Source organism: Anabrus simplex, chromosome 9 (assembly GCF_040414725.1).
Source record: "Anabrus simplex isolate iqAnaSimp1 chromosome 9, ASM4041472v1, whole genome shotgun sequence".
Classification (NCBI taxonomy): domain Eukaryota; kingdom Metazoa; phylum Arthropoda; class Insecta; order Orthoptera; family Tettigoniidae; genus Anabrus; species Anabrus simplex.
In genome coordinates this window covers 25,512,134-25,527,243 of record NC_090273.1, presented here as the reverse complement: position 1 = coordinate 25,527,243, position 15,110 = coordinate 25,512,134, and the positions used below count along the sequence as shown (strand labels likewise).

At 38.4% G+C, this 15,110-nt stretch overlaps 1 protein-coding gene across 1 annotated transcript in view; it reads right to left on the bottom strand.

Moving 5' to 3' along the window:
* The window catches only part of LOC136881318 (ATP-binding cassette sub-family C member 10), a 146,842-nt gene that overhangs the window by 19,229 nt on the left and 112,503 nt on the right, over nt 1-15,110 (bottom strand). The window contains exons 19-21 of the mRNA XM_067154131.2: nt 12,527-12,696; nt 5,786-6,008; nt 2,038-2,229 (exon numbers count right to left, since the gene is read on the bottom strand). Coding sequence (XP_067010232.2) covers nt 2,038-2,229; nt 5,786-6,008; nt 12,527-12,696 — 585 coding nt within the window. The remainder of the gene's footprint in view (nt 1-2,037; nt 2,230-5,785; nt 6,009-12,526; nt 12,697-15,110) is intronic.

Genomic DNA, 15,110 nt, shown 5'->3' with positions numbered 1-15,110 from the left:
TTTGGTGAGGAAACCATCTTGGAGGGCGGGAGTGTAAAGGAGTTGAATTCCTTTCATGAGGACACATAAATCAAAAACTGAAGAAGTTAGAGTCGTGATAATTGGAATTTAGAAGATCCTTTACTATTAAAGAAACAAGTATTATTTGCGGGAAAATTCATTTAAAAGGGGGGGTATTATTGCGAAATGAAGTGAAAAAAGTGAATTATTTTTTAATCTCAAAACTGAAGGTAATAGACGTGAACATTGGTGTTTTTAATCTCCCTTAAACATAAAGAAACAAAAATTCTTTTAATTTTTTTGGTGGGGTGGGTTGCGGTAAATAAACTTAACGGCGTTGGGGTGTAGAAGGAGGTGAGACCAATTGATTTTACTGTTATTAATGTACTTATAAGGATCCTACGTTGCTCAGGCGGCAGCGCGCCGGCCTCTCACAGCTGGGTTCCGTGGTTCAAATCCCGGTCACTCCATGTGGCATTCGTGCTGGATAAAACGGGGGTGGGACAGGTTTTTCTCCGGATACTCCGGTTTTCCCTGTCATCAGCCATTCCAGCAACACATCACAGTAATAATAATAATAATAATAATAATAATAATAATAATAATAATAATAATAATAATAATATTCCGGACCGTCGTTAAATGTGCGGACCGCGCAGGAAACGGCTCCTGGACAGGTAATGACTAAGAATGCAGTCCGGCCGCGGGTTCAGTCTCGCCAAGGCACCCAATATGACACCACGCCGGATCTCCTGAAGGATTTTATCCATATTAAAAATATTATAGGAAAAGATGGCAAGGATTTACGGACCCAACTGACCGGGAGGAATACCTGAGCCTAGCCCGGGAAGTGCGAAATCGATTGCTGGAAAGGAAGATTTAAAAGTGGGAGGAAACGTGCCGTAAAATCATAGAAAACCAGTCAGATCGGGAATTTTGGTGGATTCTCGCAGAAAACGAGTCAGATCGCGAATTTCGGCGGATTATATATCTAATACAATAAGCATTCAATTATAAATTTCAGTATAATACTGTAGCGAAGCACGGGTATCTTGCTAGTTTAATATAAAAGTTACAATTGACATTCAAGTTAAAGTGCCATCTAGGCTGTCCGTATGTCAACTTTGATGTTCCATTTTTACCAGATAGCAGAGAAATAGATCTTATTTTGTCTGCTAAACATTGAATGGGTCACAAGAGATCTTCTTTCGTTTATTTTTAAAGTTGGTTTATAGTCGCTTTAACCCGAAGGTCTTATTGGACCTCTAATTCTAGATTTTACATTAAATTACTGTAACAATTAGTTACAGAGTGAAGAATAAGAGGAATATAAGAGATTTCAGTATTTTAAATTGAAGAGTTAAATTTTTAAATATAGTCCAGTGTCTTTGAAAACATGACTTGATTGAACCGTGGTACTGGCACCATTGGCTGGACAGTGAACAGTCTGTGATGATGTGCTACACAGTCAGCACACTACTGTATTGCACGTTGTGTGGACAAGAGACTGTTTCTTCTCAAGGAGGTAGCTGTGACTTATCTTGGAGAGACCCATCCTTATTCTAGATATTAGGACTTGATCTTGCCTGTGGAGGTTATGAAGACAATGTTGTATCATAGATTCCGTTGTTATTTCATAGAGTTTACTGTTTGAAGTTTTAACCCAATTTATCTTCCACTGTTGGTATTAGTTTGTTTTAACATACAGTAGGTAATAATGTCAATGTGGGGGGTAGCTATAGTTAGATTTCTTTAACAGGAGATATGTAACTTCTTTAGCTGCCTGATCAGCAGATTCATTGCCTTGAATACCCCTGTGTGAGGGTATCCACACAAGGATAGCTTGTTTGCCTTCGTTCATGATTTTGTTAAACAACAGTTGTATTTCTTGCACAGGAATATGTTTTGCTAATTGGACTACCCCTGCCAGATTCGAACCTGTGATCATGGAAGAGGGAGCTACTCAATAACTGACAACTTCACATTATGATGAACTGGTAGATGTATTATTAAAACACAAGATATGGAATAACTTACCTTAAACTTCGCAGGCTTATATGAGCAATATTCACAGCGTCAATAAAAATCTCACCACTGGTTATCTCTACCAGACGGAACAGAGCCACTATTAGGGAACTCTTTCCCGCTCCAGTTCTGCCCATAATTCCAATCTTCTCAGCAGGTCGTGTTTCAAAACTTACTCCACGTAAAGAAGGTGCCAGGTAATCTCTGATAACAACATGAAAATATTTGTAGAAACTTCTTATTGACATTTGTAATGATTATATAAAGAACACACTTGAAACTATTCATTCTGTTTCTCAGAACACATGTTTTCTTAAATCATTTAGTACCTATCAATGAAAGTAACTGAGGACCTTGGAGCAAAAAGGGGATAACTCACACTTGCTTTTTTCAAGAGGAAGAAAAAACTACTTCTGTATAACAGATTATATTCTGTTATTTACATAAGCTGAGTAAGGATATAAACAACAAAAATATATTTACAAATTTTGAAGTTAAAAAAAGTAATAAGTGATATGGAGTTATCACATTTTTGCTCCAAACTTTTAAAAACGAGTACAATATTATTTTAATTCAGTGTTGAATACAATATTATGAAAAAAAAAAAGACATAGGTTATTAGTGATAACGTACAGTAACATTATCACATGTCAGCATCCTCTGAGAATGAGTTGTCATTTCCACGACACGAAGCTGAGCAAGGATTCTTAGTACTACGTCACTTTTCAGAACATACTGTGATGCAAGCTTTATTGTGTCCTTTAGTTTTGCATTTTTTTTATTTTTTTTTAAACAGCAAAGTCATATAGGGGATAAGATACTGAAGCTCAATGTGGTGAGAAATAAAGAGGAAATATCCCATTTTTGTATTTTAAAAAATGGGGATTTTTAAACTTTAAAACTACTCAGAAAAAAGCATTATGAAGAAGAAGTGGACTTATCTCTTTCTTGCATCAAGGCCCTCAATTGTCTCTTATGCCAGACTGCTGGTCTGTCAGTTTTTAAATTCAATTAATATGACCAACCAAGGGCATGAAGAGCATAATCATTTTATATTTGGTAAGTCACAGCGAGTATTATATTGTCCGGACATGTGGCAGCACGGTAAATCTGGTATTACTCTGGGGCACACTCCACTGAAAGCCACTAACAGATCGCGTCAGTGAACATGGGCGGTTTCTTAGAGAGAAAATAAACTAAATTAGTTCTATAGTCTGTCTAGTTTCAAACATTCTGAGTTCATTATTACTTTTGAAATCTTCCTTCAATAAGAATACTATTTTAGTAGTGAACCGAATGCACCATATTTGTCAAATAATAATAAGTTGCAATCGCAAGTAATACATATACTATTTTAAAGATACAGTAGAAGTCCGCTATAGCGAGAAATCATAACCGCGAAAACTTTACTCGCTATAGCGGATTGTCATTATATCCGATTTTTTGTAAAAGTCGGAAAAAAACCCATACACATTAAAATCGCTATGAAGCGGCAATCAGGGGATAAAGAACAAAATTATCGTGGCATCTCTCTTGTAAACACGGCCTACAAAATTCTGTCTTATTCTTCTACAGCGTTTAAAACCATTTGCTGAAAATGTTATTGGGGACTATCAGAACAATTTTCGTAGTAACAAATCCACTACAGACAACATATTGATAAGGTGTGGGAACACAAGGAGTCAGTTCATTATCTCTTTATAGATTTCTACAAGGCATATGATTCAATCCACAGAGAAGGGCTGTGAAACATCATGATGGAGTTTGGCTTTTCCATAAAATTAATTAACATGTGCAAGCTGTGAATGGATGGTAGCTGTGTTTTGCCCAAGGGCAGAAAATCAAGTTCCTTCCAGAATAAAACTGGTCTGAGACAACGGGATGCACTATCTCCTCTTCTGATCAGCACTGCACTGGAGAAGATTATCAGGAAATTAGCTACTGTACCTGCTGGCATCATATTGGGGAGACAACATAAAGTCCTTGCACATGCAGATGATATTGTTCTTATTGGCTGCAATGAATTAGAAATTAAGCAGTTATTTGTGGAACTAGAGGAAATGGCAGCAACAACTGGCTTACGGGTAAATGATAAGAAGACACATTACATGGTTGTACAGAGACCGAATCATGAGGACGTTGACAGATTGCCTTTGAAGATTGGGAAATATATTTTTAAAAGAACAGAGGAGTTTAAATTCCTTGGTATATTAATCGATGAGCAAGAGGAACACAAAGCTAGAATTAAGAATGCAAATAAGGTATTTTACTCTATGAGCCCTATATTAGGCTCCAAGTTTTTAACAAGGAATGCAAAAATGATTACCTACAATACAATCACTTGACCAGTAATTCTGTATGGTTCCAATACATGGAGTATAACCAAGAAAGAGTAGCAGCAGTTGCAAGTCTCTGAGAATAAAGTTATCGAAAAATATTTGGCCCATGGTTCGATCCTATCTCTCAAAGCTTGCAGGAAAGATCTAATTATGAGATTTACACTCTATCTCAACAATACACTATAATGGGTGTGATAGAATCCAACAGACTGCGCTGGGCTAGACATGTACTGAGGATGCAGGATAACAGAGTACCAGTAGATGTATACAAGGGATCTCTTAATGAGAGAAGACCTTCAGAAAGACCCAGAAGCACCTGGAAGAAGGAGATCAACAAGGTATGCCGGACCCTCCAAACTGATAACTGGGAAGAGCAGGCTCAAGATCGAAAAGGATGGAAGAGGATTGTGAGATCGGCACGGGAACTACATGTCCCTCAGAAGCCTACGGAGTGAGTGAGTGAGTCTTAATTATAGCCATAATAGGCTTGTTGCATAATGTACTATTAAGAGAAAAAATGACGTTTATATTCTAGTGATGTTGAATGATAATGACTGTGATGTTTTTGATTTTATTCTTGTGACAGAAAATTAACACTACATGTTTAGAAATTTTTCAAGGAATATTACAAAGGAGTCAAATAAATGCCATGGTGCTACAGCGCAGATGGCCTAGGCCTACCAAGCGACCGCTGCTCAGCTCAAAAGCCTGCAGATTATGAGGTGACACACGATCAGTGCCACGAATACTCTCAGCTGTTATTCTTGGCTTTCTAGACAAAGGCGGCTATCTCACCATCAAATAGCTCTTCAACTGCTCTCATGTAGGCTAAGGAGAATTTGAATCAGTTCTCAGATTCAGGAAAAAGATCTCTGACTTAGCTGGCAATAAAACTCGGCACCTCCTGGTAAGAGGTAGACCTTAACCCCCACTAAACTGCAGGACCGTCAAGAAGTATACGTACTAGTGATGAAATACACATAGAGACCCTACAAGACCCAGAGAAGCATGTTTTCGAAGGTTTTATACCATTATTTTGCAAAAAAAAAAAAAAACAACCAAACTGTATGTACAATGATATTTTTCTCTAGTCAACTGGTCTACCTCTGTAGTGTAACAGTTAGCACTATCAGGTTTGCATCCTCAGAGGCCTGGGTTCAATTTCCAGTACTGTCAGAAATTTAAGAATCTGGTACATGGTTGAAATGGTACATGCAGCTCACATGCTTGAAAAGAGCTTCACCACTCAAGACAATGACACTAGTTTACTTTGCTTATAGTGAACTGTGAAAAGCGACTAGAGTGGGCAAACAATGAAGTTGTAAAAATAACTGGAGAGCAAAAGGTCAATGAACACTGTATTATTCTAACCTCCAGATGATAGTGAAGATGATAAAATGTTTTATTTATCAATGACTCACCTGTACTTGAGCACAACATTATTGAAGACTATGACTCCCTGGCTGGGCCAGGCGTATGGTGGTGACAGAATCTCCTCATTAGTTTCTGGCTCCACTAGGTCAATGTACTGACACACTCTTTCCACAGCGATCATCTCTTTTTCAGTCTCAGTAAATGCACTGACAAGACCTCCCAACATTCCTGTTACCGACAGAGCGTACGACAGAGCGAGACCAATTAACCCTGCACAAATACAGACATCAAGTAAAGTACGAGTACGCAAAATATAAGGTGAAGTCACAGAGAAAGGTCCAATTAATTTGAAAAAAATAAAAAAATAAAAGAGAAGCTAACTAAAACAAGGATACAGAAAAATAAACACATAGGTAAGAATCATTCTTAAAGCAACAGAGGCAGCCAATCTATTCACACGATCTCCTGGCAATTTCATATGATCATTATTAATTACTATGTAAAAACAGCTCTTTCTTTGAGCTCCCGAACAAGAAACATTGGACCAAGTGTTCAACTTCTCCAACTCAATGTCAAAAGTACGAGGGGGGATCAAATATAAACACAATTTTGTTCTTCTTGCGTTCCGGCCTTCTAAGGACCATGTTACAATTTCAATTCTTCCTCCTTAGTTGTTCTTTCCTTTCCTTCCAGTATTCTTCCATTGTTTCACTGTGCTGCTTTTTCCTGTCTTCAGTCCACTTTGTGCCTGTTTTCTTTTCCTTCCTCCCTTCGAATCCTTCCATTTGTAAGACTATCTTCCTAAAAATCTTTCTTTCCAATAATTCTTCTTCTCCTATGTTGTTCCTTTCCAGGTCTTTCTTGACTTCTTGAATCCAGGTGGTGGTTGATTTCTTTTCCCAAAGGTACTTGAAGATTCGTTTAGTTAGTCTATTGTCATCCATTCTGTAAACGTGTCCAAGAAATAGCAATCTCCTTTTTCTTATTGTTTCTGATATGTTTTCTATGTTCTGGTAAATTTCATTGTTACTTCTTAATTTCCAAAACTCTGCAATTCTTAGAGGACTTAATATTTTCCTTATAATTCTTCTTTCTAATATTTCTAATTTATCAAGCTTGTAGTTCAATGCTAGACATTTGATGACATACGGGCATTCTGGTTTCACTACTGTGTTGTTGTGCTTTATTTTTTGTTGATAAGCACTTTTTGTTGTTTTGTTGATTTTAGTTTTTATTTAAATTCATTTATTGAAAAACACAAGACAATTACAAATTATTTTTCCACATAGTTTCCTGCCTTGGAAATGCATTTGTCCAAGAGTATGGGCAGCTTTTTGATGCCCTCATCGTAAAAAGAACAGGGTCGTGTCACCAGCCAGTTGCGCGCAAAGTCTTCCACACTCTTGTCGTCTTCAAACCGTTGCCCTCCTAGAGCTTCTTTAAGCGATCTGAATAAATGGAAATCACAGGCCGATAAGTCCGGGCTGTAAGGTGAATGATCAAGTGTAGTCCAGTGCATTTCCTGCAGCTTGGAGACAGAGCTGCAGTATGGGGCCGCACATTATTGTGGAGGAGGATGACGTGTTGAATCGGTTGATCTTGTCTTTTGCGGCGATATGCAACCCTCGCCTTGTTCAACAGCTCACAGTAGTAAGCAGCATTGATTGAGCGTTGCTCATGCAAAAAATCAATCAGCAAAATGCCTTGCTGATCGAAAAAACAGGGTTGCAAGAACCTTGCCAGCTGACAGTCGAATCTTGGCTTTCACTGGTGCTGCCTCCCCTTTCCTCTGCCACTCCTTACTGGCTTGTTTGGATTCAGGAGTGTAGTGGTGGACCCACGTTTCGTTGCAGGTGACGATCCGACTCAAAAATGCATCACCTCCTTCCGCAAACCTTGCTGTAAGCCTCTAACAGACCTCCAAACCTCTCACCTTCAGATTTTTGGTCAAAAGGCGAGGAACCCAACTGGAACACACTTTATGGAAGTGTAGGTCGTTTGTGATGATTGCTTGACAGCTCCCATAACTGCTTCCGACTTGTTCTGCAATTTCTGATAGTCTCGCCTGTCGATCGTCGTCAATGTCTTTAACCGCACGAACATTTTTGTCTGTAATGCTGGTCCGAGGATGGCGATCGTGTTGCTGTTTTTCCACACGTTCTCATCCTTTCTTGAACTTTTTATGCCAGGCAAACACACTTTACTCAGGTAATATTAAGTGTATCCTCTTAATTCAATACATAATATAATTCCATCATTAGATGGAGTAATCAAATTCAAACATGTTTTGACTCGTTTGAGCCATCTTCAGTGAAAAATGGTGACCTGTTGAATCGATTGATCTTGTCCTTTGCGGCAAAGTAATTTACATAATACAAGCTAAAAATCGGCCAAAAAACATAGTGAAGGAACAAATGAAAAAGCGAGAGACATGATGGAAATAAAAACAGCACAATATACAATATTTACATCATCATATGGAACAATAAACAACTTGCTGCGATAAAATTCTGTGAAAACAGGGGTCAATAAGAAACATAATTGAATCTAAACACTGTCTTAACCTAAGAAGAAAAGAAATGAAAACAAATGATACAGATGGAAACGAATATTAAGTGCACATAGCGAGGTTGTAGACCTCTTAGTCTACAAAATTTTGGTTTTATAACAATTCAAAACAGGATGATATCACTGTGTTGAAAATTCAGGCCGAAAGTCTGCCTTTGTAGAAACACCATCACATTGAATGGCCAAGCCTCAAACTTTTTCGCTCCTGCTTCCCTCCTAGTCATTATGTTTTTTTGGCACATTTTTAGCTTGTATTATGTAAATTACTTCAACACCCCTCCCCTTTCACTGAAGACGGCTCCAATGAGTCGAAACATGTTTGAATTTAATTACTCCATCTAATGATGGAATTATATGATTTATTGAATTAGGAGGATACACTTAATTTTACCTTAGTAAAGTGAAAACTGTCAATATGGAATAATTCTAATATCTTGTGTGTGCTTGACAATGTTTGATCACCGAACTGTACAGTCAATCTCTGGCAAAGTTCCGCCGCTGTAACTCCTTCACGAGCAAAAAATTTTATTATTATGCGTTGCGCAGTGGAGGGGTGCACCTGTTATTCTGACACTGTGAGCTTTACTGACGAAACGGCAGGAAATATCTAACAGCATGCTCTCCCAACTCCTAACGGTCCTGCCTAAGCACAGCAGAAGTGCGGGGCCAGTCCTACCAACTGTTGATGTTCAGAAACAAAAATCCTGTTAATATTTGATCGACCTTCGTATTAGCAAAGCAAAGTGTTACTTCATCTTCTTCTGGAAGTGCCATATCCTCAATGGACATAGGAGATCAGTATGGTTCACGCTTCCCTACTAACAGCTGATCTAAGTAAGCCAGCTGATGAGTTCAACCACTAGTGTAGGTTTTCCAATCACGAAATGCATCGTCACCCAGAGCCTCTTCTTCCTTTTACTTTTCCTTGAAGTAAGAGTTGTTTGAGGTGGTATTTCTCATTTATGCATAATATGGCCAAAGTATGCTATCTTCCTTTCCTTTGATGGTCTCTGTTACTTCTAATTGCTTGCTCATGCACTGCATAACCATGTTTGTTATATGATTCAGCTAAGATATTCTACCTGTGTAAAATCTCACTGGACAAAATACTGAAATTGTAGCCATTCAATAAACAAATAATTCCAGTGAAGATCAGTTCCTCAGAATACCCTTGAAGTAAGTTATGAGGTGCATAGAGTGGCTTCAGAATGGAGACCTTATATCTGCAATCTGTCTATAGATGCCTTTAAAAGTGCAAAATGAAAATCTTAAAAGAACAAAACTAAATTTTTGTACTACCCAATATGATTATTCATGATTTGTAATTGGGACAATTTCTTTGAAACTATTTTCAACCACTCTTTTTTAAAACCAGATTTTGTTACAAACGAGATCTCCAGTCTTAAGTGATGATATATCTGTATATATTACTCCCTAGTTACTGAAAGTGTACAAACAAATAATGTACATATGTTGTCATACTATCACATGGCATCACTGTTACAAATGTCAACAAACTACCTGATACTCTGTAGTCTGAATATACTCTACAAGTTACTGGACATCCTGCAATTTTTAGTAAGGATTTCAGAAACAGTCAAAAGGGATGTAAGTGGAAACATGATGGCAGAATGGGCTAAAGAAAATGATCTTCATTTAGTTTGTGATGCTAAATATTAAGGTACTTTTAGGTCAGATGTCAGGGGCAAGGAATCATACCCTGTCCTCTGTTGTGCGAGATGTAATGAAAGTCGTTATCCCAAGAACACCATAGGAAGAGTGATTGGCAACTTTCCCCACAGCTAAAGTAGACCTGCACTAATAGAACTTGGTATCTCGGTCCCTGTAATCTGGTCAACACAACACATCTAATGGAACATCCAGTAGGCTAATGCTAAAAGTTTTCTGCAGTACTTGATAACTGCATCTGCTGAATCCCTCCGAAATTTAACAACTATCAGTGTTTCACTGGTGTAATCATAGCAACAGCTAAGAAGTGGACAAGAAGGGGCTACGGAAAACAATATATTCCCAAATGGAATGAGGAAAGTGAAAAACTGTATCAACAACTTCAGCAAAGTGGAGATCCTGAGAAAGCAACTGAACTTATGTCAATTTTGGGTTCATCATCGAGACAAAAACAGACAGAAATAGTGGAGAGGTTGGATTTCACTTGCTCCAGCAGATAAACATTGAAATAGGGAGGAAGAGCACTAGCGTGCAAAAAACAGTTTGAAGTCGCGAAATCCCCGTCGAAGTGGACGAGCACAAATTCTTGAATATGGTTCGTGGAGTCAACTTCCACCGCAACCTTATTTTGAACACTGACGATGAGTTGATGGAAGACATGAAGAACCATGGCGTGGTACACGGTGAAGATGTTGCGACTGGTGCCTTCATTGTCTCTTTCAAGTTGCCTCCCACATCATGGTAACCGGTGAATACAGTGTCATAGGTACGACATCGTAAATGATGTAAAACCTTCAATTATTATGTTTAATATATTTTAATTATAGTTTATTTAATGCTAAATTATCTTTTATTAAGTGTTAAACATGACTAGTATAGGGTTTCTCTGTAAATATGTAGTATAGAATTGTATAACCTCAAATACGTATTGTTTAACCTCAAAATCTATAGAGTCGAAAGCGGTAAAAAATTCCATAATGTTCGTATGTTAGACTTATTGTACTATAATTTGGTATATATGAAAGGTTCTGGAAACTTACTGTAAGGTTTTATTATCCAGATACATGTAGAGACATTATGAATATTGTAGATATTTCCATGAATATCTTCAAATATTGAAGGAACGTTTGAGTACCCATTCGACTAGCTGGTCGATCGATGTTTCGAGTGTGTTTCATTAGAGTGTTGTAAGAACTCTTCCAGAAGTCGATCATTCTAGATGGTTGCTCGAGTAGTATAAATATCGAGCTGTCAGTCAGTGAAGTCAGTTCTCAGTTCCAAGTTTGCAGATCTTGGTTCTTGGGACTCAGGCAAGTGATGGACTGGGAGTGACTGTTGGGCTCCAAGGTGGAGTCTGAGTACTGGGCTCAAGTGAGCGAGGCAGTGAATTCAAGAGACAGTATGTTATAGTGCGCGCGTCAGTGTTGTTGATATCTGTACTGGTCAGAATCGACTTCAGGGTACTCCGCTATTGAGTGTTGTATATAGTATAATTTGCTAGTGTGTATAATTGTGTGTTGCGACGTACAGTGTGAATAAAGTAATTTATACAAGGAAGTGAACGTGTTCTCGTGTGATATTTATTTACGTCAAATAAAATCGCAACGTAGAACGATGACAGATATGTTCGACAATAACTTCAGAATCCTGACATTGATGGCATCTTTATCATCAAGATTTGCATATTCCTTCATAGTTCCTGATGTTAATATAGCATTGAAAGATCTAAAGACATTTAAGGCTCCTGAATTTGATAATATTCATCCTGAATTCTTGAGGAACCTGGGAATAAATGCAAAGAAATGGCTGGCAGAGTTCTACATCAAAATCCTATAGACTAGACAACATCTATCAAAGTTCAAAAAGTCAAAGATAGTTCCCATTCTGAAACCTGGTAAACCCAGCAAAAAAGTGGAAAATTACTGTCCTATAGCCCTCCTCAGTAGCTGCTTGATTTTGGATCTTATTTTTGGGGATGAGGCAGACTTTGGGGCAGGCCATAGTGGTTGTGATCAAGTGCTAACTCTTACAACCTTTGTAGAACTAGGATTCCAAATTAAGCTGAAAACATCTGTGACATACGTTGACCTCACTGCCCTCTTCAACAATGTCTGGAGGGAAGGCATTATCATCAAACTTCTTCGATAATAGCCTGTAGTCGTCGCCATAAGACCTATCTGTGTCGGTGCGATGTAAAGCCATTGCCAACAACAATAATAGCCTGTAGAACGACACCAAGACTTAACAACAGTTTGCTGAGTGATTGGAAGTTTCAGGTAATTATAGGAAGCACCTTAAGAAAGGAGAGGAAATTTAACAACAGTTTACCTCAAGGATCAGTTCTATCACCATTACCATTCAACTCTTACATATTTGTCCTTCCTAAAACTACACCAAGAAAATTCTGCTATGCTGATGATCTTGTACCGAGCTAACCACACCCCCATTTTCTTGTACTGTATATTGTACAATGGAATAAACATATGAAAACACACAGTGAAAAGGGAATTGTTACTGTAAGTTATTCGTACCTGGATCAGCAACATCAAACTGATGTTGAAGTACTGCAATGACTCCAACCCCAGTTACCATTGCGACACCAATGAACTGCAACCTTAGTCCGAGCCATTGGGCTGCTGCTTGACTGGCAAATTGACACTTCTGGTTGGCTTCTAAATACTCCTCATTCTCACGTTTGAATCTGAAGAACCATACAAAGAAAATTTAATATTACTACATCCACTGAAAACTTCATTTAATGTTTCTATTTCCAGCAAAAACTTCAGAGCAACATATGCACAGATGGCATTAGGTACCATAATCATTAAACATACATAATAATAATTTTTTAAATGTTATTTATTTTCACGTCCCAGGAACTACTCTTTTACAGTTTAGTGAACTAAGTATCTTTAGGCCTAGGATAGAGAAAGTTAAATCTGTCTGCATACGAATAAGGGTAGAAAATCTCCAGGACGATGAAATTAGAAGTACATGGATATGCTAGTGAGAAGTTTCGAACAGTGGACAGTAAGCAGGTTCAGGATATAGAAAGAGACAATGGGTGGCATACACAGATGCTGTAGTAGAAACAGCAAGGGAATGCCTAGGAACGACTGTGTCTAAAGATGGGAAAAAGCAAACATCTTGGTCAAATGAAGAAGTAAACATAAAGAGAAGGTTTATCAGAAATGGCTCCAAACAAGGGCCGATGCAGACAGGGAACTGAATTGTAGGTACATGAAAGAAACAGAGCAAAACAAATAGTTGTTGAATCCAAAAAGAAGTCGTGGGAAAATTTTGGTAATAACCTGGAAAGGCTAGGTCAAGCAGCAAGGAAACCTTTCTGGACAGTAATAAACAATCTTAGGAAGGGAGGGGAAAAAGGAAATGAACAGTGTTTTGGGTAATTCAGGTGAACTCATAATAGATCCCAGTGAATCTCTGGACAGGTGGAGGGAATATTTTGAAAATCTTCTCAACGTAAAAGGAAATCTTCCTGGTGGTGTCGCGAACAACCAAGCTCATGGGGAGGAAGAAAATGATGGTGAAATTACACTTGAGGATATGGAAAGGATGGTAAATAAACTCCACTGTCATAAAGCAGCAGGAATAGGATGAAATCAGACCTGAAATGGTGAAGTATAGTGGGAAGGCAGGGATGAAATGGCTTCATAGAGTAGTAAGATTAGCATGGAGGGTTGGTAAGGTACCTTCAGATTGGACAAAAGCAATAATTGCACCTATCTATAAGCAAGGGAACAGAACGGATTGCAACAACTATCGAGGTATTTCACTGATTAGTATACTGGGCAAAGTATTCATTGGCATCTTGGAAGGGAGGGTGCGATCAGTGGTTGAGAGGAAGTTGGATGAAAACCAGTGTAGTTTCAGACCACATAGGGGCTGTCAGGATCAGATTTACAGTATGCGCCAGGTAACTGAAAAATGTTACGAGAGGAATAGACAGCTGTGTTTATGTTTCATAGATCTACAGAAAGCATATGACAGGGGACCGAGGGAAAAGATGTTCGCCATACCGGGGGACTATGGAATTAAGGGTAGATCATTAAACAAAAGGCATTTATGTTGACAATTGGGCTGCAGTGAGAATTGATGGTAGAATGAGTTCGTGGTTTAGGGTACTTACAGGAGTTAGACAAGGTTAAAATCTTTCATCTTTGCTGTTCATAGTTATGAATCATCTGCTGAAAGATATAAAGTGGCAGGGAGGGATTCAGTTAGGTGGAAATGTAGTAAGCAGTCTGGCCTATTCTGATGACTTTGTCTTAATGGTAGATTGTGCCGAAAGCCTGCAGTCTAATATCTTGCAACTTGAAAATAGGTGCGGGCCGATGACCTTCGATGTTAGGCCCCTTAAAACAACAAGCAACAAACAACAAGAAAATAGGTGCAATGAGTATGGTATGAAAATTAACCTCTTGAAAACTAAATAATGTCAGCAGGTAAGAAATTCAACAGAACTGAATGTCAAGATTGGTGATACAAAGCTGGAATAGGTAGATAATTTTAAGTATTTAAATTGTGTGTTCTCCCAGGATGGTAATACAGTAAGTAAGATTGAATCAAGATGTAGTAAAGCTAAGGCAGTGAGCTCACAGTTGCGATCAACAGTATTCTGTAAGAAGGAAGTCAGCTCCCGGACGAAACTATCTTTACATCGGTCTGTTTTCAGACCAACTTTGCTTTACGGGAACGAAAGCTGGGTGGACTCAGGATATCTGATTTGTAAGTCAGAAGTAACAGACATGAAGTGAGAAATTGCTGGTACAAACAGGTGGGAACAATGGCAGGAAGGTACTTGGAGCGAGGAGATGAAGGCTAAGTTAGGAATGAACTTGATGGATGAATCTGTACGCATTAACCGGCTTTGGTTGTGGGGTCATGTAAGGCAAATGGAGGAGGATAGGTTACCTAGTAGAATAATGGACTCTGTTATGGAGGGTAAGGGGAATAGAGGGAGACCAAGACTGCGATGGTTAGACTCAGTTTGTAACGATGTAAAGATAAGAGGTATAGAAATAAATGAGGCCACAACACTAGCTGCAAACAGAGGATTCTGGTGACATTTGGTAGATTCGCAGAGGCTTGCAG